Source organism: Scyliorhinus torazame, chromosome 17 (genome assembly GCF_047496885.1).
Source record: "Scyliorhinus torazame isolate Kashiwa2021f chromosome 17, sScyTor2.1, whole genome shotgun sequence".
NCBI lineage: Eukaryota > Metazoa > Chordata > Chondrichthyes > Carcharhiniformes > Scyliorhinidae > Scyliorhinus > Scyliorhinus torazame.
In genome coordinates, this window is record NC_092723.1 from 155,581,058 (window position 1) to 155,608,377 (window position 27,320).

At 47.5% G+C, this 27,320-nt stretch overlaps 1 protein-coding gene across 2 annotated transcripts in view; it reads right to left on the reverse strand.

Annotated features, from left to right (window-relative positions):
• Positions 1-325: 325 nt before the first annotated feature.
• The window catches only part of mcrip2 (MAPK regulated corepressor interacting protein 2), a 125,561-nt gene continuing 98,566 nt past the window's right edge, over positions 326-27,320 (reverse strand). The window contains exons 3-5 of one of the 2 annotated variants that reach the window (XM_072481348.1): positions 15,118-15,245; positions 4,545-4,655; positions 326-3,163 (exon numbers count right to left, since the gene is read on the reverse strand). In XM_072481348.1, the coding sequence (XP_072337449.1) occupies positions 3,129-3,163; positions 4,545-4,655; positions 15,118-15,245 (274 nt within the window). In that variant the 3' untranslated portion in view covers positions 326-3,128. Of the gene's footprint in view, positions 3,512-4,544; positions 4,656-15,117; positions 15,246-27,320 lie in introns of both variants that reach the window. The other variant, XM_072481347.1, reaches the window with a different exon arrangement.

Sequence of the window (27,320 nt, forward strand, 5' to 3'; positions counted from 1 at the left end):
GGACATCCCTTGAAACTCTCCAGGATAACTCCTGATACCAATCAGCCAGGTTTCAGGAAGTTGGACATGTACATTCGGCTCACACTGCAACTGCCCGTGCTTTCACTAGTGCAACTACAGTGGCCCGCGTGCTATTGTTTGCCCAGACTTGTTCTACACCAACTCCACCAAATACTCCCGGGACAAGTACAGCATGGGATAGAAAGAGTAACATTCGAACATTCCCAGGAGAGGTACATTACAGGATCGATGCAGACCAATATCCATCCACAGAAAATGTGGGCCAATTTCCACACACAGGTCAAAAACTTCTTGAAGGAATAGATTTGGTAAACAATCTTAATTTTATTTTTTTATATTCTTCTCAGATTAATCATCCAGCTTGATTTATTTTTACACATACACAGGCTCAGAAGAGATGCAAGTTCACTTTTAAGAGTCACACCTGGACTGTGGTTTGGTCACATTCTGCCCTCTGGCTTCCAGTCAGGACAGGATGGCCTTTCAAACACTGGACCTCTCGCCGGAGTCCTGTCTCATTCAGTTCTCTGATTTAAGCACTGCAATTCTTCCCCTTTCCAACTGTTAGTTATGGTGTAAGAAAATAGAACTCATTGCCTAGTTAGAAAAACATTAATGATATATTGCTCAGCTCAGTATAAAGATGATTCAGTCCCCCAGCCTAATCCGCACACCAAATGGAGTTCTTAAAGGCATTAGGTCAGTCCCCCACCTACTCTGGCGGTGGAAGATTTAGAAGCACTTTAATGTTCTGTTCAGTGACAAATTAAAACTGGGTTCAATCTCCCATTGTTGCCACGTTATGTTATATCGAAAGAAGTCTATCCAATTCAACATGGTTAAGGGCACACCATCCTTCCCACAGACACATTCAAGGGATCCAGTACTGTATTTTTACAGAGTAGCTATTAAGCAACCGAAAATCCCAATTAAAATTATGTCCTGTTTATTTTGTGAAGAGTTATCTCATCACACCATGGTGTGGGGGTACCTGCACCACTTTCTACAATTTAGCTCCTTTGGCTCAGAGCTGGGAATACCTCCTGTTAAACAGCCCAGTGCCATGAATGCCAAAGGCAGGTCATACATTCCAATTCATAGGAGGCCATCGAATCTACCCTGCCCCTATCCTCTAACCCCACCTTTGGACACCAAGGGGGAATTTAGCATAGCCAATACATCTAGTCGCCATCTTATAGGGATGATGAGGCAAAATTCCAAACTGACCCTAGCTGAAGTGGACTAGAATAACCAGTGTGGGATGGGGACTGTGCATAAAGCCCGGGCTTTAAAGGCAAAGAAATGAAATCACATGACAGGGATTCTAAATAAAATCTCTCTCATTCCCCAAGCACCCCACAATTTTAGAAAATGAAAATCAGAGTAGGGCAGATGTTGAATAGTGATGTTATCTAACCAGAGATCGGGATTGAAAGTAACTGCAAGCAATCAGGAAGGGTACAGAAATAAAGCAGGACGATAATGGAGGGAAAGCAAGAAACTGCCTGAGGAAATGGCATGAACTGAGGTAAATGGGCTGTTTAAATATTTGCTAAGTACCACACGCTAAACAACTCATCAGGCCCATGTCCAGGTGAACCTTCACATCTAAAAATACCCCTCCCCAAACCCCCTCAGGTAGGCTAAGCCACCATCGTGAATGCTATCAGAAGGCCATGTTGTGATTGGTAGTTTGTAGTGCTGGTTTAGCTGTTTACCCATACTGCAGTCATTGGCTCCTCAACTATACTGGGCATTAAGGCAGGGGTGAACAAGGTAGTTTCAGTACATCAGACGGTGTTTGCACATTGCCACCGCAAGTGCTTTTAAATCACATGTACCACCCTCAGTTGATAACATTGGAACTCCCAGAATACTGTAAACATCTCCCAAATATAGCTTAAGAGTGTGTGGAGCAACTGAACCTCATTCTCGAGGACAGAAGTTCAGAGAACTGAACGAGCAACTTAAATCTATAAATTAAAATGGAGTACGAGCAAGACCTGCGGGAGGCTGAGATTTGATTAAACTCAGATTGCACTAGCTAATTGATGATCTGCCGGTTTACAAATAAGCCCTGCAAATCAGCAACAAACTGACACTGCCTCATTAACTGAGACTTCAGGAGTTCTAACATTTGTAGTTTTGGATGAGGCCAGCAATGCTAATGGGTGTGCTTTTAAACAGCTCTTCCTCAGTGTCACCCTTTCTTTATGTAACAAGTTGCAGCACCACACCCCTCTATCTGATAATACTCTTCCTGTATCGTCAGGAATAATGTGGTCCCCACCCTTCTCCCAAACTGGGATCTTGTTTGAATACAGATCCCTGTGAAGCACAAGTATGTATATGTTGAGTATCAGATCTACAAATGTTGCTATCATTCGCATTCAAAAGGTGACTACTAACTGATCAACAGCTACTTCTGTATGGACTGGATTACAGAGGTTAGCTTTACCACCCCCATCCTCGGAGATAGACAGGTCCAAATGTTCCTCCTTTCCCCCCCCCCCCCCTGAGGGGGTGAGATGATAAGAGGCTGTTCTGCAAGAGGAGGGATGAAGGGTTACCAGTTCCCACTACTTCAATTCCAATCCTCACACCTTGAAATCAGGATAGTAGTGGGGGAGTGTCACACTCACTGGCCCAGAGGAAGCTATTACCATGGCACTGGTAAGCTGCAAATCGGTCACGTCTGTAGCAACACCGGCAGTGTACCGAAAATACACTAATGCTCGCTTGATGTGTGTTGGGGGAAGGGGTGATGGGAGAAATAAACATGATTTATTCAACACCACAATATACTGTATAAGCAAAACTGGAATTTCTTGCTTGCAAGCCGAGGCTGCTGCTGATCGTGAGATGGCACAAAACAGGTTGGACAATGAAAACTAAATTCCTGCAAAGGACTGGATGAATTTTAGAGCAGTGTTGTCTCCATGTGGGACGGGGTTAGTTTTTAAGTAGCTGCTGTTCCTTGATTGAGATGGGTGCATGCATTCTCAGTCCCTGTGTAATATTCATGGCCCCAGGCACATTTTGTGGTGCTTTTCAAGGCACAAGGTGTGCAGCTGTAGCTTGGGCCTAGATACTCCACAGCAATGTCATCAGATGTATGCTGGTGCAGACGGAGCACATAACCCTTCAAAAACAAAATAAAGAGAAATATCTTTTGAAACAATAGACATTTTGGATGGTCTTTCCCACAGACTTGCTGCTTTATTGCTCATTGGCGTGAGAATTTCACCCAGTCGAAGCTGAAGTCAACGGTCATTGTAGAGAGTCCTAGTCGATCCAGGTTTAACAAAAAATGTCTTCGCTGTGTGTGAATCACAGAGTAGGGAGAGATCTGAAGAAGTCCAAGTGTTAACTGGCTGCTGACGATCTGCCCTGTAAAAGGAGGCTGTTCCTGTCTGACTTTAGGGTGAGTTCTGAATATTGGCCAAGAATTGCTTTGCCCACCACTCTTCGAGATCGATCGGGACAAAGTCTAGGAAACAAAGTGGGTAACATTTTAACGCACAGCACTTGCTGAAACAGTGCGGGATCCCAAGAGACTGGTGTGCATACGTAACTCCTCACATTTGCATGACATTATTTACATCAACACTCCCAAGGCGGGTACAGCAGAGTCACTATAAATCAGTGCCCTTGTTGGCCCTGTGAGCTCCATGGGTTTTAAATTCAGCAGATTGCCCACAGAGGGCAGCAAAGCCACACCTCATTCAATGGCCTGCAGTGCATGCACACTCCCAGCCAGGGCCACTGACTATTTCCCCTCTCCACTCCAGCAGCAATTAAACCATTCTTGCATCCTCATCTCAGATCAGCTAATTCAGCACAGATTTCAGATCTCAACTGGGTTGGCTCTGATCCGTGTCTTAGCTAAGGGGCCACTGAATCTTAATGGATTTATTCCGGCATTTTATCACATGACCTCATCTTTTTATTTAAGCCGTCCCCAATAGTTTTAGAACTAATAAGTATTACGTGTTAAAAGAAATTGGAATAAAATGCAACCCGTTTTAATTCTTGTGCCAATTGTGGGTAGCACTTTCATCTCAGTCAGAAGGCTGTGTGTTCAAGTCCCACATCCCCTCGACATTTGAGCTCATGGCCCAGACTGACACTTCCAGTGCAGTACTGAGGGAGTCCTGCACTGTTGGGGGTGCCGTCTTTGGATCAGATGTTAGTGACCAGGAGATGAATCTTTAATGCACCATCATCTGTGAGTTTCCCTCCAAGTCACACCCCATTTCTTCACAGTCACTGGGTCAAAACCTTGGAACTCCCACCCTAACAGCACTGTGGGTGTACCTGCACCACATAGGTTCAAGGTGGCAGCTCACCATCACCTTCTCAGGGGAAATTAAGGATATGTGATAAATGATGCTGACAATATATTTTTTTAAATCGTTTTAAAATCCTGGATATTCCAGGACAATCATGGAGGGTTGGCAAAGTCTAGACAAAATCCACCCCTCTATCAGGTCTATATATTCAAAGTTACTCTTGGAACCTACTCTTCAAGTTCTGGTTTGGCATTTTCTCCACGTACTGCACCGGCCCCTGAGCGCACAGCCCATTCTCCAGCTGCTGGTTAGCTCCTAGCGCTTCTTCCACCTGCTGCCATGCTGGGGGAGAGAAAAGACAGAATTCCAATCATTGCACACAAATGGAAGGGGGCAAAACTGCTGGAAACAGAGGTGAGATATCTATATACCCAGGGTACATGACGTGGCTGTGATTCACAGGACAAAGAAAGGAAGGGGGGGGAAAAAACTTGGATTTAAATAGTGCCCTTCACCACTTCCAGCCATAATTAAGAACTTGAGGTGCAGGTAGATCTATTCAACTAGCCTCACTCTCCTGATAATCCTGCAAATTTCATAGAATCATAGAACTTATAGTGTAGAAGGAGGCCATTCAGCCTATCGAATGTGCACCGGCCCTTGGAAAGAGCATCCTACTTAAGCCCACGCCTCCACCCATTCCCCTTAACCCAGTAACCCCACCTAACCTTTTGGACACTAAGGGGCAATTTAGCATGGCCAATCTACCTAACCTGCTCATCTTTGGACTCTGTTTATTTCTCACTCAAGCATCCAAGTCCCTCAACAGTAATATCCTTTAGTGATATCTGGAACTTTCCAACATTGTAAAAGGTTCTTCAAGGACACCCAGTTTCCGGGACTTCCGAGAGACAGATGTCCAAGGGTTGTGCACCGCCTGTTTACCAGATTGTAAGGGTTAAATTATGATGAGAGATTTTACAATGTGGAGTTATATTCCTTGGAATTTAGAAAGTTAAGAGGTGATTTGGCCCAAGTTTTCAAATTAGCGAAGGGGAACGGTTAGGCTGGATAGAAACAAATTCTGGTTGGGGAGTCCAAGACCAGGGTGCATAGGTCTAAGAATTGGAGCCAGATCATTCAGGAGTAAAATTTGGAAACACTTCTACGCACAAAGGGTTACAGAAGTTTGGAACTCTCTTCTGCAAATGGCAATGGACGCTCGATCAACTGTAAACAAATAACAAAAATCTATCAATCACAGATTTAACAAAGGTATTAAAAAGGTATGAGGCAAAGATGGCCATGCAAAGTATGATCAAGTATCATCTCACCAAATGGCAAAGAGGCTCGAGAGGTTAATTGGCCTCTTCCTGTTCCTATGTCACAGTCTGTTCGGAATTTTGCTGCTCTGGTTGCAATAACCAGAGATGTTTTCGAATACATGGACTCCTCCCTATCCATGGGCTATCAAGATATGAGCCATCAGGATAGATAGACTATAACCTTAGTCAATATTTTTCTATTTTCCAGTACAAAACAGTGAGCAGAGAACCAAAACAAAAACACACAAATTTCCTCTACCAGTAAAGCTTAGGGATTACCAGTGATTACTAGTGACCTATTAAACCTCCAAATAAAATTATTTATTGTTCAAGGTTTAATAATTAAACTGAGAGTCTGTAATTAATGATACAGTTGCTCTAGTTCAGTTGCTTGACTGTAACTATTTTTTTTCTTAAATCAGGGGCGGGATTCTCCCAGCCCTGGGCCAGGCTGCCCCAACGCCGGCACGCGATTCTCCGCAGAGTGGAGAATCATCGCCGGCGTGGTTGGCATGGCGCGGTCGTGGGCCGCTCTACCGACCCGGATGGGCCGAGTGGCCGTACGAAAAGAGCCGAGTCCCGCTGGTGCCGTTCTAACCTTCGGCGTGTAAGGGTCAGGTGGCGGCCCGGGGGGGGGGGGGGGGGGCTCCGATGTGGCCGGCACAACTGCGCATGCACGGATCCCGCGGCACACAGTTCGCACCGGGATCTGCAGCTGGAGTGGCGCGAACCGCTCCAGCGCCGTGCTGGCCCCCTGTAGGGGCCCAGAAATAGTCATGGGAGCAGCCCGTTCACGCCGTCGTAAAACGCGACGGCGTTTACGGCACCGTGGACACTTTGCCGCGGGATTGGAGAATCTTGCCCCTGATGTTCTCCTCGAGTCCAGCGTCACTCACCACCCGCATAAGAAGGCCTCACATCCCCTACAAATCTGCCCAATATCCAATTATTGTAACCTAGGAATCCAACAGAGTAATCTTGTCTGTCCACTGGTTTACTGGAATGTATCACATCCCACAGCATGAACACATCAGGATGAAAACCAACTGACAAAGTTTTGCAACGTTGAACAGGTAAATGAACACAGCTCAATACAAACCAGAAATTTACAGTCAATACAAACAGGATTGTTGTTTACAATACATCTCGACACTGCTCCCCGAGCTCTCTCTCTCATTGAACATTAAAAATCTGTTTATTTCCTTTAACGATAAAACTCCACTGCAGCCTCATGGCACCGGGTTCCGAGGTTTGATCCCGGCTCTGGGTCACTGCCAGTGTGGAGTTTGCTCATTCTCCCCGTGTCTGCGTGGGCTTCGCCCCCACAACCCAAAAGATGTTTAGGGACGTGGATCAGGTACGTGGATAATTGGAGCACATTCTGGGGAAGGTGGGACCTGTACAGACAGGACGGTTTGCACCTGAACCAGAGGGGCACCAATATCCTGGGAGGGAAATTTGCTATGGCTCTTCGGGGGGGGGTTTAAACTAATTTGTCAGGGGGCTGGGAAAACGAGCTGTAGTCCAGAAGCCAGTGTTGAGAGTAGTGAGGTACTGAGGAGGGTATCAAGGTCGCAGGAGTGTACCGGCAGACAGAAAGGTGGGTTGAAGTGTGTCTACTTCAATGCAAGGAGCATCCTGAATAAGGTAGGTGAACTTGGAGCGTGGATTAGTATTTGGGACTACGATGTTGTGGCCATTACGGAGACATGGTTAGAACAGGGACAGGAATGGTTGTTGGAAGTTCTGGGGTATAGATGTTTCAGTAAGTGTAGGGAAGGTGGTAAAAGAGGTGGAGGAGTAGCATTGTTAATCAAGGATAGTTTAACGGCTGCACAAAGTCAGTTTGAAGGGGATCTGCCTACTGAGTAATATGGGCCGAAATAGGAAAGGAGCGGTCACATTGTTAGGAGTTTTCTATAGACCCCCAAATAGTAAGAGAGATGTGGCGGAAGAAATTGCAAAACAGATTATGGATAGATGTGGAGGTTTCAGGGTAGTTGTCATGGGTGACTTTAACTTTCCAAATATTGATTGGAACTTCTATAGGTCGAACAGTTTGGATGGGGCAGTTTTTGTACAGTGTGTGCAGGATTGTTTCCTGACACAATATGTGGATAGGCCGACAAGAGGGGGTTCCACATTGGATTTGGTACTCGATAATGAACTGGGCCAAGTGTTAGATTTGTTTGTGGGAGAGCACTTTGGAGATAGTGACCACAAATCGGTGTCTTTCACTATTGTAGCCATGTAAAATGGCTGCGTTCCGATTAATCTGGCCAAAACCCAGTTTGAAATGGCTAACCCGAAAGACTGCTGGGAAAAGCAGCTAACAAGACACAGGCAGGCAGCTGCAGACAGTATTGCATATTCGGCTCTGGGGAAGTTAGCCCAGATCGATACTCAGGGCTATCAACAGCCCATCAACCCAGGTATTTGCAGTTACATTCAGGACTGTTTGCAGCCCATCTATCCAGACATCTGCAGTTAAATCGGCTATCCCCGGGACCAATTGCAACATATTAGCAATTGAATACCGGGCCAGACCTGTCGGCGCCTGCAGTGGCCGAAACAAAGACAGGTGAACGACCACCCCCCGATCAAGGAATCGCCTCACCATTGGACACATCGACCCCAGAGACTGGGGACAGAATCCAATCACTTGGGACTCAGGGTCAAGGGCCGCCCGGGAGGCAGGAAGCCCCTGGGCCCTATAAAAGTGAGGGGCCAAGTTCAGATCTCTCTCTCTCTCTCCTCTTCGCCTGCTCGAGACCTTCGCAAGAACAGCAACCGGCAACTGTAAGTTTGAATCCAGCGATCGCTATCCGGTAGAGACACCTAGCCACCGACCTGTAGCAGCCTTTTGAATCCCGCGGGCCAGATCTGATTGGACAAGCCATTTGTTTCCCTGACCTGGTGGGCTCTTCCTAAGTTAAGTATTGGCCAGTAGTGATAGGTTTATTATATAGAAAGTAGTATTAGGGTATTAATATTGCTTGTATATAATAAATGACCGTTGTTTTAATCCTTACTAAGCGGTGTGCTGTATTATTAATCATAACCTGAACTTGAACCACGTGGCGGTATCATAAAGATACCTGGCGACTCGTGAGCAAAGGTGACGTAATCAGAGCCAATAGACCAAGGCTAAAAAGAGCAACACTATTGCAATGGAGAGGGATAGGGCCATGCGGCAGGGCAAGGTTTATAATTGGGGAGGGGTAATTATGATGCGATTAGGCAAGAATTAGGGAGCATAAGATGGGAACAGAAACTGTCAGGGAAAGCACAAATGAAAAGTGGAGCTTGTTAAAGGAACAAATACTGCGTGTCCTTGATAGGTATGTCCCTGTCAGGCAGGAAGGAAATGGCCGTGTGAGGGAACCATGGTTCACAAAAGCGGTTGAATGTCTTGTCAAGAGGGAAAAGGAAGAGTATGTAAGGACGAGAAAACAATGTTCAGTTGGGTCGCTGAGGGTTACAAGGTAGCAAGGAATGAGCTAAAAAAAGGGCTTAGGAGAGCTAGGAGGGGGCATGAGAAGTCCTTGGCGGGTCGGATCAAGGAAAACCCCAAGGCTTTTTACTCTTATGTGAGAAATAAAAGAATGACCAGGGTGAGGGTAGGGCCGGTCAAAGACAGTAGTGGGAACTTGTGGATGGAGTCAGAAGAAATAGGAGGCGTTGAATGAATACTTTTCTTCAGTGTTCACCATGTTTTTGAGGATGAGAGTGTGATACAGGCGGGTAGGCTGGAGGAGGTAGATGTTCTGAGGAAGGATGTATTAGCAATTTTGAAAAACCTGAGGGTCGACAAGTCCCCTGGGCCAGATGGGATATATCCAAGGATTCTTTGGGAGGCAAGGGATGAGATTGCAGAGTCTTTGGCTTTGATCTTTGGGTCCTCACTGTCCACGGGGATAGTGCCAGAGGACTGGAGAGTGGCAAATGTTGTTCCTTTGTTTGAGAAAGGGAATAGGAATGACCCTGGTAATTATAGGCCAGTTAATCTTACTTCGGTGGTCGGTAAGTTAATGGAAAAGGTCCTGAAGGATAGGATTTATGACCATTTGGAAAGATGCAGCTTAATCCGGGATAATCAACATGGATTCGTTAAGGGTTAAGTCTTGCCTCACAAATTTGATTGAATTCTTTGAGGAGGTAACTAAGTGTGTAGATGAAGGTAAAGCAGTTGATGTCATATACATGGATTTTAGTAAGGCGTTTGATAAGGTTCCCCATGGTCGGCTCATGAAGAAAGTAAGGAGGTGTGGGATAGAGGGAAATTTGGCCAATTGGATAAGTAACTGGCTATCACATAGAAGACAATGACAAATGAAATGACAATCGCTTACTGTCACAAGTAGGCTTCAAATGAAGTTACTGTGAAAAGCCCCTAGTCGCCATATTTCGGTGCCTGTTCGGGGAGGCTGGTACGGGAATTGAACCTGCGCTGCTGGCCTGCCATGGTCTGCTTTAAAAGCCAACTATTCAGCCCTGTGCTAAACCAGCCCGAGGGTAGTGGTGGATGGAAAATGTTCAGACTGGAGACCAGTTACCAGCGGTGTACCACAGGAATCAGTGCTGGGTCCTCTGCTATTTGTGATTTTTATAAATGACTTGGAGGAGGGGGCTGAAGGGTGGGTCAGTAAATTTGCTGATGACACCAAGATTGGTGGAGTAGTGGATGAGGTGGAGGGCTGTTGTAGGCTGCAACGAGACATTGATAGGATGCAGAGCTGGGCCGAAAAATGGCAGATGGAGTTTAACCCTGATAAGTGCGAGGTGATTCATTTTGGTAGGACAAATTTGATTGCGGATTACAGGGTCAACGGCAGGGTTCTGAGGAATGTGGAGGAACAGAGAGATCTTGGCTTTCATGTCCACAGATCTCTGAAGGTTGCCACTCAAGTGGATAGAGCCGTGAAGAAGGCTTATAGTGTGTTTGCGTTTATTAACAGGGGGCTTGAGTTAAGAGCCGCGGGGTTATGCTGCAACTATATATGACTGGTGAGACCACATTTGGAGTATTGTGTTCAGTTCTGGTCACCTCATTATAGGAAGGATGTGGAAGCATTGGAAAGGGTGCAAAGGAGATTTACCAGGATGCTGCCTTGTTTGCAGGATAGGTCTTATGAGGAAAGGTTGAGGGAGCTAGGGCTTTTCTCTTTGGATTTAATAGTTTAGGGTACTAATTAGAAACTGTTTTCTTTACATCATGGATGAGCATCTAAGACCTGTTGCTTGTGACTCCTGCATCACGCGGGAGGACATATTTACTCACTCTTCCAATTTTTTCCATCGGGCAGGAGATGCAAAAGTCTGAGAACACGCACCAACAGATTTAAAAACAGCTTATTCCTCGCTGTTACCAACTCCTAAACAACCCTCTTATGGATTGATGTGATCTCTTCACACATCTTCTCTACTGAATAGTACTATACTCCTGTATGCTTTACCCGATGCCTGTGTTTATGTATTTACATTGTGTATTTTATGTTTGCCCTATTATGTATTTTCTTTTCATGTACGGAATGATCTGTCTGAGCTGCACGCAGAACCGCGGTACACGTGACAATAATCCAATCCAATCCAAAACCTGGTTCTCACTTGAAGAATTCATCCAACAGACATCATATATTCTATCTCCCTCGTCATTCAAGGAGCCCCATGGTTCCCCTACCTCGCACCCTTGTTGAGATGGAAACTTTCTGTACCCGAAATATCTCCTCTGCCAATTTAAACATTCTATTTGAGCATGTTCCTTGCTCTTTTGCATTACTTGTCTAAACATTATTGTACAATGATCGCTCTTACCGAAGTGTTCCCCCGCACAGACACTGGGCCCACTTCATTCGCCAGCACCAGAACCTATCCCGTTGGACTGTGACTATATTAGTCAAGGAAGTTCTCCTGAACACATTTCAGAAATTCCTCCCCATCGGTACCCTTTGCTCAAACAATTCCAATCAATATTTTGGTAAAGTCCCCAATATCACCACTTTATAGCGATTTCTCTGCAAATGTGCTCCTCTGCATCTTTCAATATGTAAAGATCCTTGAATATCCACAGTAGTTTAGTTATATCATTTTTGCTTCTCAAATAAGCGAATAAATGTTATCCTTGCCCCTCAAGGACATCCTCTCTTTCCGACACTACAATGTCCTTCCTTAATCAGTACTGCAACCCACCTCCCTTTTTTCCTTCCAGTGTTAAATCTTGTTTTATAATGCGCCTGTTAAATGTCTTGGGACATTTTACTACGTTAAAGGCACTTTATAAGTACAAGTTGTTGCTGCTAAGACCTATGCCAGTACATGTTTTGGCCTTGGTGCAAATATTAGCCGGAGCCATGTTGCAGAGAATAGCTGGTAATAACTGACCTTAACCCTGTGCTTATACTGCAGCCAGAAGAGAGGCCTGCCCCTTTAGCATCAATGTTCAAACAGCAGCTAACCTTCAGATGTACTTGGCAACACTGACTGGAACACACTGGAACATTTTCTTAGATGAGGTAGTATGGGTTGGGGCACGGAGGAGGATCAGGTGCTGCTGAAGGTCAAAGACTGCCCTCTCACCCATTGAACTTGGTCAACTTCAGACCCATCACTCGGACTTCCACTTCATGTAAAATATTGGAATCAATCATCTGTACAACAATAATCTAAATTAAGAGCAATCAACGCAGAATTTATATGGGGGAAATAAACACGTCTGACCTTGCTCTTGGTTTCTCCAAGGAAGTGACAACCCCATGTTGTAAACCCATGATATGATGCATCTCTATTTCCAAAAGAATTTTCATAGATTCCATATGAAAGGTGATTCATTAAACTCAAACTTGTGGAGGATTCAGATTGAACAATGGGAATGGTAAGAAACTGGTTGAATGGTAAGAAACAGCAAGTACTCGTAAAGTAGTTACATCGGAGGGTGGCACGGTGGCGCAGTGGTTAGCACTGCTGCCTCACAGCACCGGCCCGGGTCATTGTCCTTGTGGAGATTGCATATTCTCCCCATGTCCGAGTGGGTCTCGCCCCCACAACCCAAAAAGATGTGCAGGGTAGGTGGATTGGCCATGCTAAATTGCCCCTTAATTGGAAAAAAAGAATTGGGTACTCTAAATTTCTGTTAAGAAAAATAAAGCAATTACATCAGAGTGGGTAGATGTACCAAATGGGGTACTCGTGTTGGAACCATTGTTGTTTTTACTTTCCATACATTGCATTGAGTGTCTGAACCCAAGTAATGTGATCGAGTTTGCTAATGATTCCAAACTAGTGTAGGGAGTTGGATCGGCAGAGACAACTCAAATTGCAGAGCGAGTTGGACAGTATATGCAAGCAATTTAACAATGGCAAGTAGGATTTAATGCAGGAAATGATGTGTTGGGTGTTCTGGATCACAAACAGGTCACCAACACTTGAAGTGGTGCAACTCTATTTTATTATAAGGTTAACTATATTAACATACTTGAACTGTGGATAAATGCAATACCAGCTTTAACTGTTGACCCTTGCCTAGTCCTAACCATGTGATGCACTCAGCACATGGTGAATGTCTGTGTTGCAGGCTGCGAGCTCTGTGCTCCGAGCTGGCTCCTACTAGAAAGAGCGGGAACTCTCCCGTCCCCTGTCTTTATAGTGCGTGTGCTCTCACTGGTGATTGGCTGCGGTGTTGTGTATGCTGATTGGTCCCACTGCATGTCCATCAGTGTGTGTGTGTGTGTCTGCACCATGATATACTGGTGTATATTATGACAGGAAAGTGCACAGGAATGAAAACAGACATGTAAATCATGATGGACCGAATGACCTTCATCTTGTGAAATGAGGGAGAGTTGAAAGGTCTGTGAAGATTAAACGGATAAAACAACTGGCAAAACTTTTACAATAAATCAGCTCAAACTGATAAGACACAGTCAAAATGGTTAATGATTAAAATACTGTAACAACCACAAATATAAAACAACTTTGAAAGTCAGAGAGGGCAAAATGTTTACACTCTCTCACATATCACTGGAACACAAGATCCACCCTCCAATACAACCTCAAAAACACATTCAACAAGACAGAACTGGCATCAGCCCAGAGAAACAACCATATTAGACATCAGTAGAGGGACAGACTCAGGTACACCCTGCACAGAATATCACTGAAAATCATTGAACAGCCTGTCCTTGTGAATTAACAAGCATTCAAGGCACACATCTCAGCTCCCTGACAGAGAACGGGAGGAGCGGTCACAATTCTCAGTACAGATTGAGAGTGGAATATCTCATTCATGAGATCCACCTAGTGTCCTCTCAACTCTAAGCCCACTAAACTGCTGGCCAGAATACTTTCCTTCTTAGTTACTAGAGGGGCTGACGTTGTAAATGGTTCTCTTTCCTCAAGTACTGGAGCCATCACATTCAAAACCAACTTGTGTGTGTGTGTGTGTGTGTGTGTGTGAGAATGTGCTGGCAACTGGCGGTGGGGGGGGGGGGGGGGGGGGGGGGGTCCTGGTGACTGTGCAACGCTAATCCATCCAGAGCCCACACTTCAGCACAAAGGTGGCGGGCTGAGGGGAAACAGCCTGGTGCAGGTTTAAACCAGAGTATTTCCAGCATTTCTGTCGGAATAAAGCAGTCTGCAGATTTGCTTTCTGCAGGACTGACAGGTTAATCAGAGGTTGCTGCGAGCACCACTCAAATATTCCTCAGCATATGGTGGGGAGGTGGTGGGGGAGGTGGAGGGGTGGGGGAGGTGGAGGGGTGAGGGTGGGGGAGGTGGAGAGGTGGGGGAGGTGGAGAGGTGGGGGAGGTGGAGAGGTGGGGGAGGTGGGGAGGTGGAGGGGTGGGGAGGTGGAGGGGTGGGGAGGTGGAGGGGTGGGGAGGTGGAGGGGTGGGGAGGTGGAGGGGTGGGGAGGTGGAGGGGTGGGGAGGTGGAGGGGTGGGGGTGGGGAGGGGTGGGGAGGGGTGGGGGTGGGGAGGGGTGGGGGTGGGGAGGGGTGGGGGTGGGGAGGGGTGGGGGTGGGGAGGTGGAGGGGTGAGGGTGGGAGAGGTGGAGGGGTGAGGGTGGTGGAGGGGTGAGGGTGGGGAGGTGGAGGGGTGAGGGCGGGGAGGTGGAGGGGTGAGGGCGGGGAGGTGGAGGGGTGAGGGTGGGGAGGTGGAGGGGTGAGGGTGGGGAGGTGGAGGGGTGAGGGTGGGGAGGTGGAGGGGTGAGGGTGGGGAGGTGGAGGGGTGAGGGTGGGGAGGTGGAGGGGTGAGGGTGGGGAGGTGGAGGGGTGGGGAGGTGGAGTGGTGGGGGTGGGGGAGGTGGAGGGGTGGGGGAGGTGGAGGGGTGAGGAGGTGGAGGGGTGAGGGTGGGGGAGGTGGAGGGGTGAGGGTGGAGAGGTATTGTTGGAGGTGAGGCAGTGTTAGAGAGGGAGAGACAGAAATGTCCTCCCATCTGCTCAGCATACGAGTCCCTTGGTGCCGGCTTGGGTCGATCTCTCTTACCTTCGTAAACAAACCGAACATTCTGCTCATGAGCTGGCGTGTGCTCCTCTTCCCGAGTGTCAGTGATTCCAGATGTCGGACAGCGCTTCCCATTCACTCGGTTAAACACCAGCTTCGGTGCTGGAGAACTGGAAAAAAGGAAGACAGACTGTACAAAATGTGTGAGAGACCGGGCAAATATTGGGCCTCCACACCAGGTTTAGAGAGCATTGCCATAGAAATGTGTCACAGACAGGGAGGAATAGAGGACAGAGTAATCAACATCATCAAAGGCCTGGGGGAATGATCCAGGCTAGTAGAGCAACCTCACTAATCGTGACCCAGGCAGATTCCATGTAGCAGGCTGAAGGAATTCATACTGGAGGTAACGGGAGAGCTGGGCAAGGAGCGAAGACAATGGGGTGCTCCAGGAATATGGAGGTTGCCCTGAGGCGATAGAGAGACTAGAAATGAGGCAGTAATTGGAGGGCAGATTAGAGAGTCTACCAAATTTCTCAAATTAACTATCATTTTAGATTTGCCAAGTAAAGGGGCGGCACGGTGGGGCAGTGATTAGCACTGCTGCCTCACGGCATCGACGACCCAGGTTCGATCCCGGCCCCGGGTCACTGTCCGTGTGGAGTTTGCACATTCTCCCCATGTCTGCGTGGGTGTCACACCAGCCCCCGCCCCCCTTCCCCCACAACTCAATGATGTGCAAGGTAGGTGAATTGGCCTTGCTAAATTGCCCCTTAATAATAATAATAATAATAATAATAATCTTTATTGTCACAAGTATGCTTAGATTTACACTGCAATGACGTTACTGTAAAACGCCCCAGTCGCCGGCGCCTGTTCGGGTACACAGAGGGAGAATTCAGAATGTCCAAATTACCTAACAGCACGACTTTCGGGACTTGTGGGAGAAAGCCGGAGCACCCGGAGGAAACCCACACAGACACAGGGAGAACGTGCAGACTCCGCACAGACAGTGACCCAAGCCGGGAATTGAACCTGGGACCCTGGTGCTGTGAAGCCATTGTGCTAACCACTATGCACTCTAAATGTATTTAAAAAAAGATTTGCCAAGTACAGTACATTCCCACTGGAATTGGAATCTTTCTGAACACAGACCCTCCCTTGCACAATCTCATCAAAAAGTCCAATCCACCTGGAGAAAGGACAATTTAAAGAAAATAAATTTAGAGTGCCAATTCATTTTTTTCCCCAATTAAGGGACAATTTTAGCGTGGCCAATCCACCTAGCCTGCACATCTTTGGGTTGTGGGGGCGAACCCCACACAAATGCAAACTCCACACAGACAGTGACGCAGAGCCGGGGTCAAAGAACAAACAAAGAACAAAGAAAAGTACAGCACAGGAACAGGCCCTTCGGCCCTCCAAGCCCGTGCCGACCATGCTGCCCGACTAAACTAAAATCTTCTACACTTCCTGGGACCTTGGTTAGCAATGCTAACCACTGTGCCAAGTGCTGCCGAGAAAGGACATTTTCATTGATTCCCAGCTGCTCGCACAGGCTCAGCGTTAAAGTGTACCCGTGAATAGAAAAGACTGCCCAACCCGAGGGAGAGATGTTAAATCAACACAGCTGGAGAAGCCCATCCCATGTCAAGCCTCCTCTTGATCCCATTCACTGTCATGAGCCCAATATCTTATTGGATTCAGGTCCAGGGTAACAGACAGCTCACAGCCTACTCCTCCCACTCCTTCAACAAACTGATTTAGTCACCAAATATCAATAGTCAATAACTCAACCTGTGCTTGGATGGACTTTGAAAGGGCCAGTACAGTTGTGATATCAGAGGGAGTAAACTATCAGCAACCCTCGGCCACCCGTTAATCATTCAGGCTACAAGTAGAGAATCCATCGGGAGGCAGAAGGCTACCTGTCAGAAAAGCTGGGCCTCGGAGTCAATGCGTACCGAGAGAAGAATAGTGCAGAAGGAGGCCATTCAGCCCAGCATGTCTGCACTGACCCTCAAAGAGCACACCACTCAAGCCTACGCCCCTAAACTCCGTAACCGAATCTCCACATCTTCGGACCTGACAAACACGGGAGGAGTGGGGCAAATGCAGACTTTCATTGCCCAATTACCCAAACTACTGATTGTTCAATGAACAATTCTAGCAGCAGCCCCTCGGAAAGCAGAGGGATTGAACTACACACACACTGGGCCTAGCACAGGGCTCTTCAAGGTGATCTGAATAAATCAGTTGAACTTGACTGTTCAGTTATTTGTCACAGCTGTTTACAGAGCCTTTGCATAAACACATACTCCAACTCCACATGCTCCTGGACCCCGATAAAAATATTAACTGTTTGCAAATCCCGCCATCCCCAAAGTCTCAGTTATTCAATTTCCCAGAAATATCCCTAATCACACACTGCTCTGGCTAAAGATTCGCCGGCAGTCACATTGATCTGAAAATAAAATGGGGCTTTTAAGTATCAACATCACCAAGCAACTAACCAGTCACCAAATGAGACACGGGTGAATTGAGGAGTAAACTGAGCCAGCGAATCAGAGTGAGCAAACGACACAAACACTTAGCCAACCAGTCAGTGCACCGGCAATGGGAGGAGAAACAGTGTAGAGGGAGCTCTACTCTGTATCTAAACCCATGCTGAACCTTCCCTGAGAGTGTTTGCAGGGGACTGTGTAGACTGAGCTTTACTCTGTATTTAACCCCCGTGTTGAACCTGCCCTGGGTCTGTTGGATGGGGTGAGTTTAGAAGGAGTTTTACTCTATCTAAATCTGTACTGTACCTGTCCTGTGAATGTTTGACGGGACAGTATAGAGGGAATTTTACTCTGTATCTAACCCCACGCTGATCCTGTCCTGGGAACGTTAGATGGGACCCACGTCTTGTCCCAATCTGGCACATTACGCTTTGTAACAGCTGAAGATTCAAGTTAGTAAAACAAAATATTCTGCTAAAGACGGCAGGTAAAGCTAAACTTGGTCTCTGAATTCCTACAGTCTATAAATTAATAATTTTCCACAAGCATTTGGCAGCAGATGCAATGACATTTTTAAAGAAATAAGAAAGCTACCAGTGCCAAGCGAAGAATTACTGATTAATCACGAAGTCAAGGAGCAGAGGTGACTGAGTGAAACGGCTGGAATGGTGACACTGAGGCAGCAATATGCTGACAGGCAATAGGAGCAGCCAAATACCAGCTGACACTCAGCAATTAGATTGTTACTCCAGATTTATGGAGGGCCCTCTGTCGTCGTCGTCCCCGCCCCCCCGTGACCTTCCCATATTTACTGGTCTGAAGGCCATTCCTGTTGTTGAAAATTCCAGCTGGAGCCAGCATTACTCGGCTGATCCTCTTGATTGATGCCACCTGCAATTTAGAATGGGCTGGTTCTGGTTAGTTTGTCACCTTTATCCCACCAGTTCCAATATTGTTGTGTTGTAGTGGCATCGTAGGGAGGACTGGAACTCAAAATACTATCAAACTGGAGAGATCATGGATCATTGTTAAAGAAGACCCTGACATAAAACAAAAATCAAAGCAGAAGCCAGGGCACTATCAATATTGCATTGGGTCGCAAAGTAATAAACTACAGAATATTAAATTCCTGAATGAAAGGTTTTAAACATGGGCCGAATGGGCCTTCGATAATTCAGTAATACATCTCTGACACTTTGACTTAACTCTGGTTAACCAAGCTACAGATTTTACATTGATGTGGCTAAAGTAAATGTAAGGGGGGGGGGGGACAATTAAACTGTACACCTCTCAAAAAACACTGAAGCAAAGCTGTTTTGTTAACATCTGGGGTCAAGCATGAAAATGGGATCACATTGGAAAATCATTTGGGAAGTCCTGAATCTTTCTGAAAATATGGTGCCCAGTATTGGATGCAATACTCTAGTTGTAGCTGAAACAGTGCTTTATAAAGGTTCAACTTGACTTCTTTGCTTTTGTATTCTATGTCTGTATCTATTGAACTTAAAAATGCAATACCCTTTTTATTACTATTTTCTCGTCCGCTCTGTCACCTTCAATGATTATTAAACATATTCCCCCGTGTTTCTTTGTTCTTTCTTTCCTTTCTTTAGAATGTGCCTTTTAGTTTACCCTCATTCTTTCTACCAAAATGTATTGTTTTCATTAGACTTCAGCTACCTAGGTTCCACTCATTCAGCCAGCCTAATAATGTCCTCTTGAAGTCAATGAGCATCCTCCTCACAGTTCACTGCACTTCCAAGTTTTGCATCATTTGCAAATGTTGAAATTGTGCTCTCCACCTAAATTTAAGTCATTGGTACATGTCACAAAATGTATCCCCTTATCTAATTTCCTCCATCTGAGAAACAACCATTCACCATGACACTCAACCAAGTTGTATCCATGCTGCCTGCCACTGTCCTTTTTATTCCATGGGCTTCAATATTGCCAACAAGCCTGTTATATGGAACTTCATCAAATGCTTTTTGGAAGTCCCTGTTCACCACATCAACCCTCTGTGTTACCTAAATTCAAAACATTCAAATCAAGTTAGTTCAACACAATTTGCCTCTCAATAGGAAAAACAGTTCGGATCAGTATTCTTGTTTCCCTGTTTTTTTTTCCCTCTGGGTTTTAACAAATCTAAGCTGGTTTTATTTCACTAATCCACAGTTGTCCAAACGACTGTTAATTTTGGTTCCTCAACTCTGACTCCGCCTTTGAGCAATATGCACTAGCAGTAATTATTTTCTTAAATTGCCATTTTTAACAAGAGACACGATGCGCAAAACAATTATTCAGAGGAAATACTCTGCTTGGTCCCAAGAAACACTGCCATAGCAGACATAGGAGGTTAGAAACAGAGTAAAGCTCTTCGCACTCCCATCAAACACTCCCAGGGGCAGGCGAGTTTCTGTCAGATGCTTCCTAGTTCTGAATCATTATAAGTTATGACTTTTATATGGGCTCTTTTGATTCTTAACTTCACAACTATTGGGTCAGATTCTACCACTGTCACACACATTTCAGTGTCTGAGAAGAGAACTGCCTGGGGCTTCGGGAATATCCAAATTACTAATATGTGCACTGCACCCCTCCCCCCACATCCGAACACAACTTGGTGCTTTGATGCCTCACTGCCAGCCTCTCCTTTTTTCTTGTAATTTTCATTCCTTTCTTAAAGTTGCAAAGCCAATGTGCAGAGTGGACAGGGAAAGCCCTTAATCTATTTCATTGCTTGCTCGAAACAAAAGCAATTCAAATCAAACTCAATTCATGGGGACTGGATTCTCCGATTCTGGGTCTATGGCCCCACGACGGCGTGGGAATGGTGGCGTTTTCCGCCAGAAAAAAATGGTGCAAAATGGCCACCGATTCCCTTTTTGCTGGAGGCTAGCTGGATGGCAGCACCCAGCTCTAGCTGCCGATAAGCCCAGGATAATTGCCGGGTCCGCGGCCACACATGCACACAGCAGCGCCGTGCTATATGGCGACCACCGCTCGCGGACCCGGCCAACTAAATAGTCCCGCCCTTTGGCAGGCTCACGCGCCCCAGACCACCCCCTCCCCCCCCCCCCCTCCCCCACCACCCTCCCCACACCCAGTGCCCCCAGCCCACAATTCGGCCCTCCCACGACTGTGGCGGCGCTGGACTGAGTCCGCTGCCGCCAAGCCGTGTTCCCGATGGGTAAGACCACGAGAGACCCACGCCGTCGGGAACGCGGCCGGTTGGAGGCGGAGCATCAGGGGGCGGGCCTGAGGCCGTCGATACATGGCACGCCGTATTCTCCAAGTACGCCGCTTGGGAGGGGGGGGGGGGAACATTGCAAAAGCGGCACCGCCCCCAATTTAATCGGAAACTTGAATTCTCCGGCTGGTCGCAGGAGATTACGCCGTCGGCGACCATAAAATCCAGCCCCAGGTCTCCTCAAGAGAGACATACATAGAACATAGAAGAATACAGCACAGAACAGGCCCTTCGGCCCACGATGTTGTGCCGAACCTTTGTCCTATATTAAGAACAAATTAATCTACACCCCATCATTCTACCATAATCCATTTACCTATCCAATAGCTGCTTGAAGGTCCCTAATGTTTCCGAGTGTATTCCATGCCCCCACTACTCTCTGGGTAAAGAACCTACCTCTGACATCCCCCCTATATCTTCCACCATTCACCTTAAATTTATGTCCCCTTGTAATGGTTTGTTCCACACGGGGAAAAAGTCTCTGACTGTCTACTCTATCTATTCCCCTGATCATCTTATAAACCTCTATCAAGTCGCCCCCCATCCTTCTCCGTTCCCGTACCAGCCTCCCCGAACAGGCGCCAGAATGTGGCGACTAGGGGCTTTTCACAGTAACTTCATTTGAAGCCTACTTGTGACAATAAGCGATTTTCATTTCATTTCATTTCTAATGAGAAAAGGCCTAGCACCCTCAACCTTTCCTCATAAGACCTACTCTCCATTCCAGGCAACATCCTGGTAAATCTCCTTTTCACCTTTTCCAAAGCTTCCACATCCTTCCTAAAATGAGGCGACCAGAACTGCACACAGTACTCCAAATGTGGCCTTACCAAGGTTTTGTACAGCTGCATCATCACCTCACGGCTCTTAAATTCAGGGGCTGGTTTAGCACACTGGGCTAAATCGCTGGCTTTGAAAGCAGACCAAGGTAGGCCAGCAGCACGGTTCAATTCCCGTACCAGCCTCCCCGAACAGGCGCCGGAATTCCCATGGTCCAAAGATGTGCAGGTTAGGTGGATTGGCCATGATAAATTGCCCTTAGTGTCCAAAATTGCCCTTAGTGTTGGGTGGGGTTACTGGGTTATGGGGATCGGGTGGAGGTGTTGACCTTGGGTAGGGTGCTCTTTCCAAGAGCCGGTGCAGTCTCAAAGGGCCGAATGGCCTCCTGCACTGAAAATGATCCAAGCTGACAAGCAAAGGCATTGCAACTCATCTTGCACTCGGTCTGAAGCTTGATCTTAGCCAAAAGACCCCTCATCTCACACTGCTGCCAAAGGGAATGAAGTGACCTGAATACTGACGCCACTGTGAACTAAACTCTTCTCACTGAACCTCTCTACTAGTCTCAAGATATTATAGTGGCAGGGCAATGTCAAATTCCCTTTTAAAACTATCCTCTGGATATAGAGGGGAAAAACAGAAAAACAGACACTTCCCCAGCAGGAAGGGGATGTGCCCGCCCGTTAAGGAGAGCACGCTGAAGGGTTGTGGGGAATTTGAAGGGAGGAGGGGGCAGCTGTGGTCTGAGCCACGACACACGACTGGCTGAACTCAGCATCGGACGAAGGCCTCAGCTGTCAGCATCTTAAAGGGAACAGTTGGTCTGTTTTTCAGATGAAGTGCATTAGTCATACCTCCCTAAACCATTGAGCTGTGTTTCAGTTATACACTGACCCTCCGTGTAATTCGGGCATTCTTGTTTCATTCGTGACTTTTCGATGCGTATATTTCTTAAAAACAAAACGCTCCCCGTGTATCCCATTCACTCCTGTGTTTTGATAGGGGTGGTAATTTCCAATTAATTTTATAGAAAATCAGATGTTGACTATTTTCCTGCTCAGTGTGTACGGATCAGTGAAGTCCAAACTTTGAGCCCAGCAACTGGCTGCCTGACTTGAAGTCAGACCACAGGCAGCAGTGTGGGCGAGCAGCAGACAGAGAGCGCCACACTTTACAATGTCAGGAATGTGAGCTGCAGCTGCCTGGACCAAGATCCTGAGTCTGAAGCAGGTCGACAGGGGCCTTTGTAGGAACACAGCACAGTTGGCAGCAGACAGCCAATCAGCACTGAATTTTGAATTTGGTTAACCTTGGGAAGTACAATAGAACCAGTATGAGTGTAAAAGGAAAAGAACACGGAGCAACCACAGTTGTCCCTGTCCTGACATAGGAACAGTGAGAAATCAGCAGTGAGAACGCAAATTATTCTTTCCCACTTGCTGCACCAACACCTCAATGATAAGGACTCAGTGTAAAAAATAAAATTGGGAAGTACCTTAAATATTATAATAGTAGGGCGGCACAGTGGATACGGCGCTGAGGACCCGGGTTCGAATCTCGGTCCTGGGTCACTGTCCGTGTGGAGTTTGCACATTCTCCCCGTGTCTGCGTGGGTTTCACCCCCACAACCCAAAGATGTGCAGGTTAGGTGGATTGGCCATGCTAAATTGGGACTTAATTGGAAAAAAAAATAATTGTGTACTCTAAATTTAAAATAAATATATAAATAAATATTATAATGGAACCTTGTGTGTATTCTGATGTTATCAAATCTTTCCAAATTATCCATTTCTTTAGAACCATATTTGGCTGACAAAAGAGAAATCTACAGCTAGGCATAGCTCTCTCGCCTCTACTCACTCCCTCCCTCACTTGGAAGGGTACTGCACAAAGTAACATGGAACAATCTCCCATTCTCCAGCAAGCAAAGGTTTGCCCGTGAGCAACTGTGAAGATTAAACCGTTCACATTTTACAACCCAGACACGGAGCATGTACGACCCAGACACGGAGCATGTACGACCCAGACACGGAGCATGTACGACCCAGACACGGAGCATGTACGACCCAGACACGGAGCATGTACGACGCAGACACGGAGCATGTACGACCCAGACACTCCGCATGTACGACCCAGACACTCCGCATGTACGATCCAGACACTGGGCATGTACGACCCAGACACTCCGCATGTACGACCCAGACACTCCGCATGTACGACCCAGACACTCCGCATGTACGACCCAGACACTCCGCATGTACAATCCAGACACTGGGCATGTACGACCCAGACACGGAGCATGTACGACCCAGACACGGAGCATGTACGACGCAGACACTGAGCATGTACGACCCAGACACGGAGCATGTACGACCCAGACACGGAGCATGTACGACCCAGACACGGAGCATGTACGACCCAGACACGGAGCATGTACGACGCAGACACGGAGCATGTACGACCCAGACACTCCGCATGTACGACCCAGACACTCCGCATGTACGATCCAGACACTGGGCATGTACGACCCAGACACTCCGCATGTACGACCCAGACACTCCGCATGTACGACCCAGACACTCCGCATGTACGACCCAGACACTCCGCATGTACAATCCAGACACTGGGCATGTACGACCCAGACACGGAGCATGTACGACCCAGACACGGAGCATGTACGACGCAGACACTGAGCATGTACGACCCAGACACGGAGCATGTACGACGCAGACACTCCGCATGTACGACCCAGACATTCCGCATGTACGACCCAGACACTGAGCATGTACGACCCAGACCCTCCGCATGTACGACCCAGACACTCCGCATGTACGACCCAGACACTCCGCATGTACGACCCAGACACTCCGCATGTACAATCCAGACACAGGGCATGTACGACCCAAACACTCCGCATGTACGACCCAGACACTCCGCATGTACAATCCAGACACTGGGCATGTACGACACAGACACTCCGCACGTACGACCCAGACACTCGGGATATACGACCTAGACACTCGGGATGTACGACGTAGAGGCTAGGGATGACCCAGACCCTGGGAATGTACGACCCAGACACTCCGCATGTACGACCTAGACACTGAGCATGTACGACCCAGACACTGGCCATGCATGACGCAGACACTGGGGATGTACGACCCAGACACTCCGCATGTACAACCTAGACACTGGGCACGTACGACCCAGACACTGGGAATGTACAACGTAGACACTCCGCATGTACGACCCAGACACTCCGCATGTACGACCCAGACACCCCGCATGTATGACCCAGACACTCCGCATGTACGACCCTGACACTCCGCATGTACGACCCAGACACTCGGCATGTACGAACCAGACACTCGGCATGTATGAACCAGACACTCCGCATGTACGACCCAGACATTCCGCATGTATGACCCAGACACTCCGCATATACGACCCAGACACTCCGCATGTATGACCCAGACACTCGGCATGTACGACCCAGACACTCGGCATGTACGACCCAGACACTCCGCATGTACGACCCAGACCCTCGGCATGTACGACCTAGACACTGGGCATGTACGACCCAGACACTGGGCATGTACGACCCAAACCCTCGGAATGTACGACCCAGACACTGGGGATGTACGACCCAGATACTCGGGATGTACGACGCAGACACTCGGGATGTACGACCCAGACACTCGGGATGTACGACCCAGACACTCGGGATGTACGACCCAGACACTCGGGATGTACGAGCTAGACACTGAGCATGTACGACCCAGACACTCCGCACTGCTCAGTTACACACACTGCTCAGTTACACACACACTGAGCACACTGCTCAGTTACACACACACTGAGCTCACGGCTCAGTTACACACACACTGAGCTCACTGCTCAGTTACATACACACTGAGCTCACTGCACAGTTACACACACACTGCACTCACTGCTCAGTTACACACACACTGAGCCCACTGCACAGTTACACACACACTGAGCACACTGCTCAGGTCCACACACACACTGAGCACACTGCTCAGTTACACACACTGAGCTCACTGCTCAGTTACACACTGAGCTCACTGCTCAGTTACACACACACTGAGCACACTGCTCAGTTACACACACACTGAGCACACTGCTCAGTTACACACACTGAGCACACTGCTCAGTTACACACACTGAGCTCACTGCTCAGTTACACACTGAGCTCACTGCTCAGTTACACACACACTGGGCACACTGCTCAGTTACACACACACTGAGCTGACTGCTCAGTTACACACACACACTGAGCACACTGCTCAGTTACACACACACTGAGCCCACTGCACAGTTACACACACACGGAGCTCACTGCTCAGTTACACACACACTGAGCTCACTGCTCAGTTACACACACACTGAGCACACTGCTCAGTGACACACATACACACACTGCTCAGTTACACATACACTGAGCTCACTGCTCAGTTACACACACACTGAGCACACTGCTCAGTTACACACACACTGCACTCACTGCTCAGTTACACACACACTGAGCTCACTGCTCAGTTACACACACACTGAGCTCACTGCTCAGTTACCCGCACACTGCTCAGTTACACACACTGCACTCACTGCTCAGTTACACACACACTGAGATCACTGCTCAGTTACACACACACTGAGCCCACTGCACAGTTACACACACACTGAGCACACTGCTCAGTTACACACACACTGAGCACACTGCTCAGTTACACACACTGAGCTCACTGCTCAGTTACACACACTGAGCTCACTGCTCAGTTACACACACACTGAGCACACTGCTCAGTTACACACACTGAGCACACTGCACAGTTACACACACGCTGAGCACACTGCTCAGTTACACACACACTGAGCACACTGCTCAGTTACACACACTGAGATCACTGCTCAGTTACACACACACTGAGCTCACTGCTCAGTTAACACACACTGAGATCACTGCTCAGTTACACACACACTGAGCTCACTGCTCAGTTACACACACACTGAGCACACTGCTCAGCTACACACACTGAGCACACTGCTCAGTTACACACACTGAGCACACTGCTCAGTTACACACACACTGAGCACACTGCTCAGTTACACACACTGCACTCACTGCTCAGTTACACACACACTGACATCACTGCTCAGTTACACACACACTGAGCCCAGTGCTCAGTTACACACACACTGCGCTCACTGCTCAGTGACACACACACTAAGCTCACTGCTCAGTTACACACACTGAGCACACTGGTCAGTTACACACACACTGAGCCCACTGCTCAGTGACACACACACTGAGCTCACTGCTCAGTTACACACACTGAGCTCACTGCTCAGTTACAAACACACTGAGATCACTGCTCAGTTACACACACACTGAGCACACTGCTCAGTTACACACACTGAGCACACTGCTCAGTTACACACATACACACACTGCTCAGTTACACACACACTGAGATCACTGCTCAGTTACACACACACTGAGCACACAGCTCAGTTACACACACTGAGCACACTGCTCAGTTACACACATACACACACTGCTCAGTTACACACACACTGAGATCACTGCTCAGTTACACACACACTGAGCACACAGCTCAGTTACACACACTGAGCACACTGTTCAGTTACACACACACTGAGCTCACTGCTCAGTTACACACACACTGAGC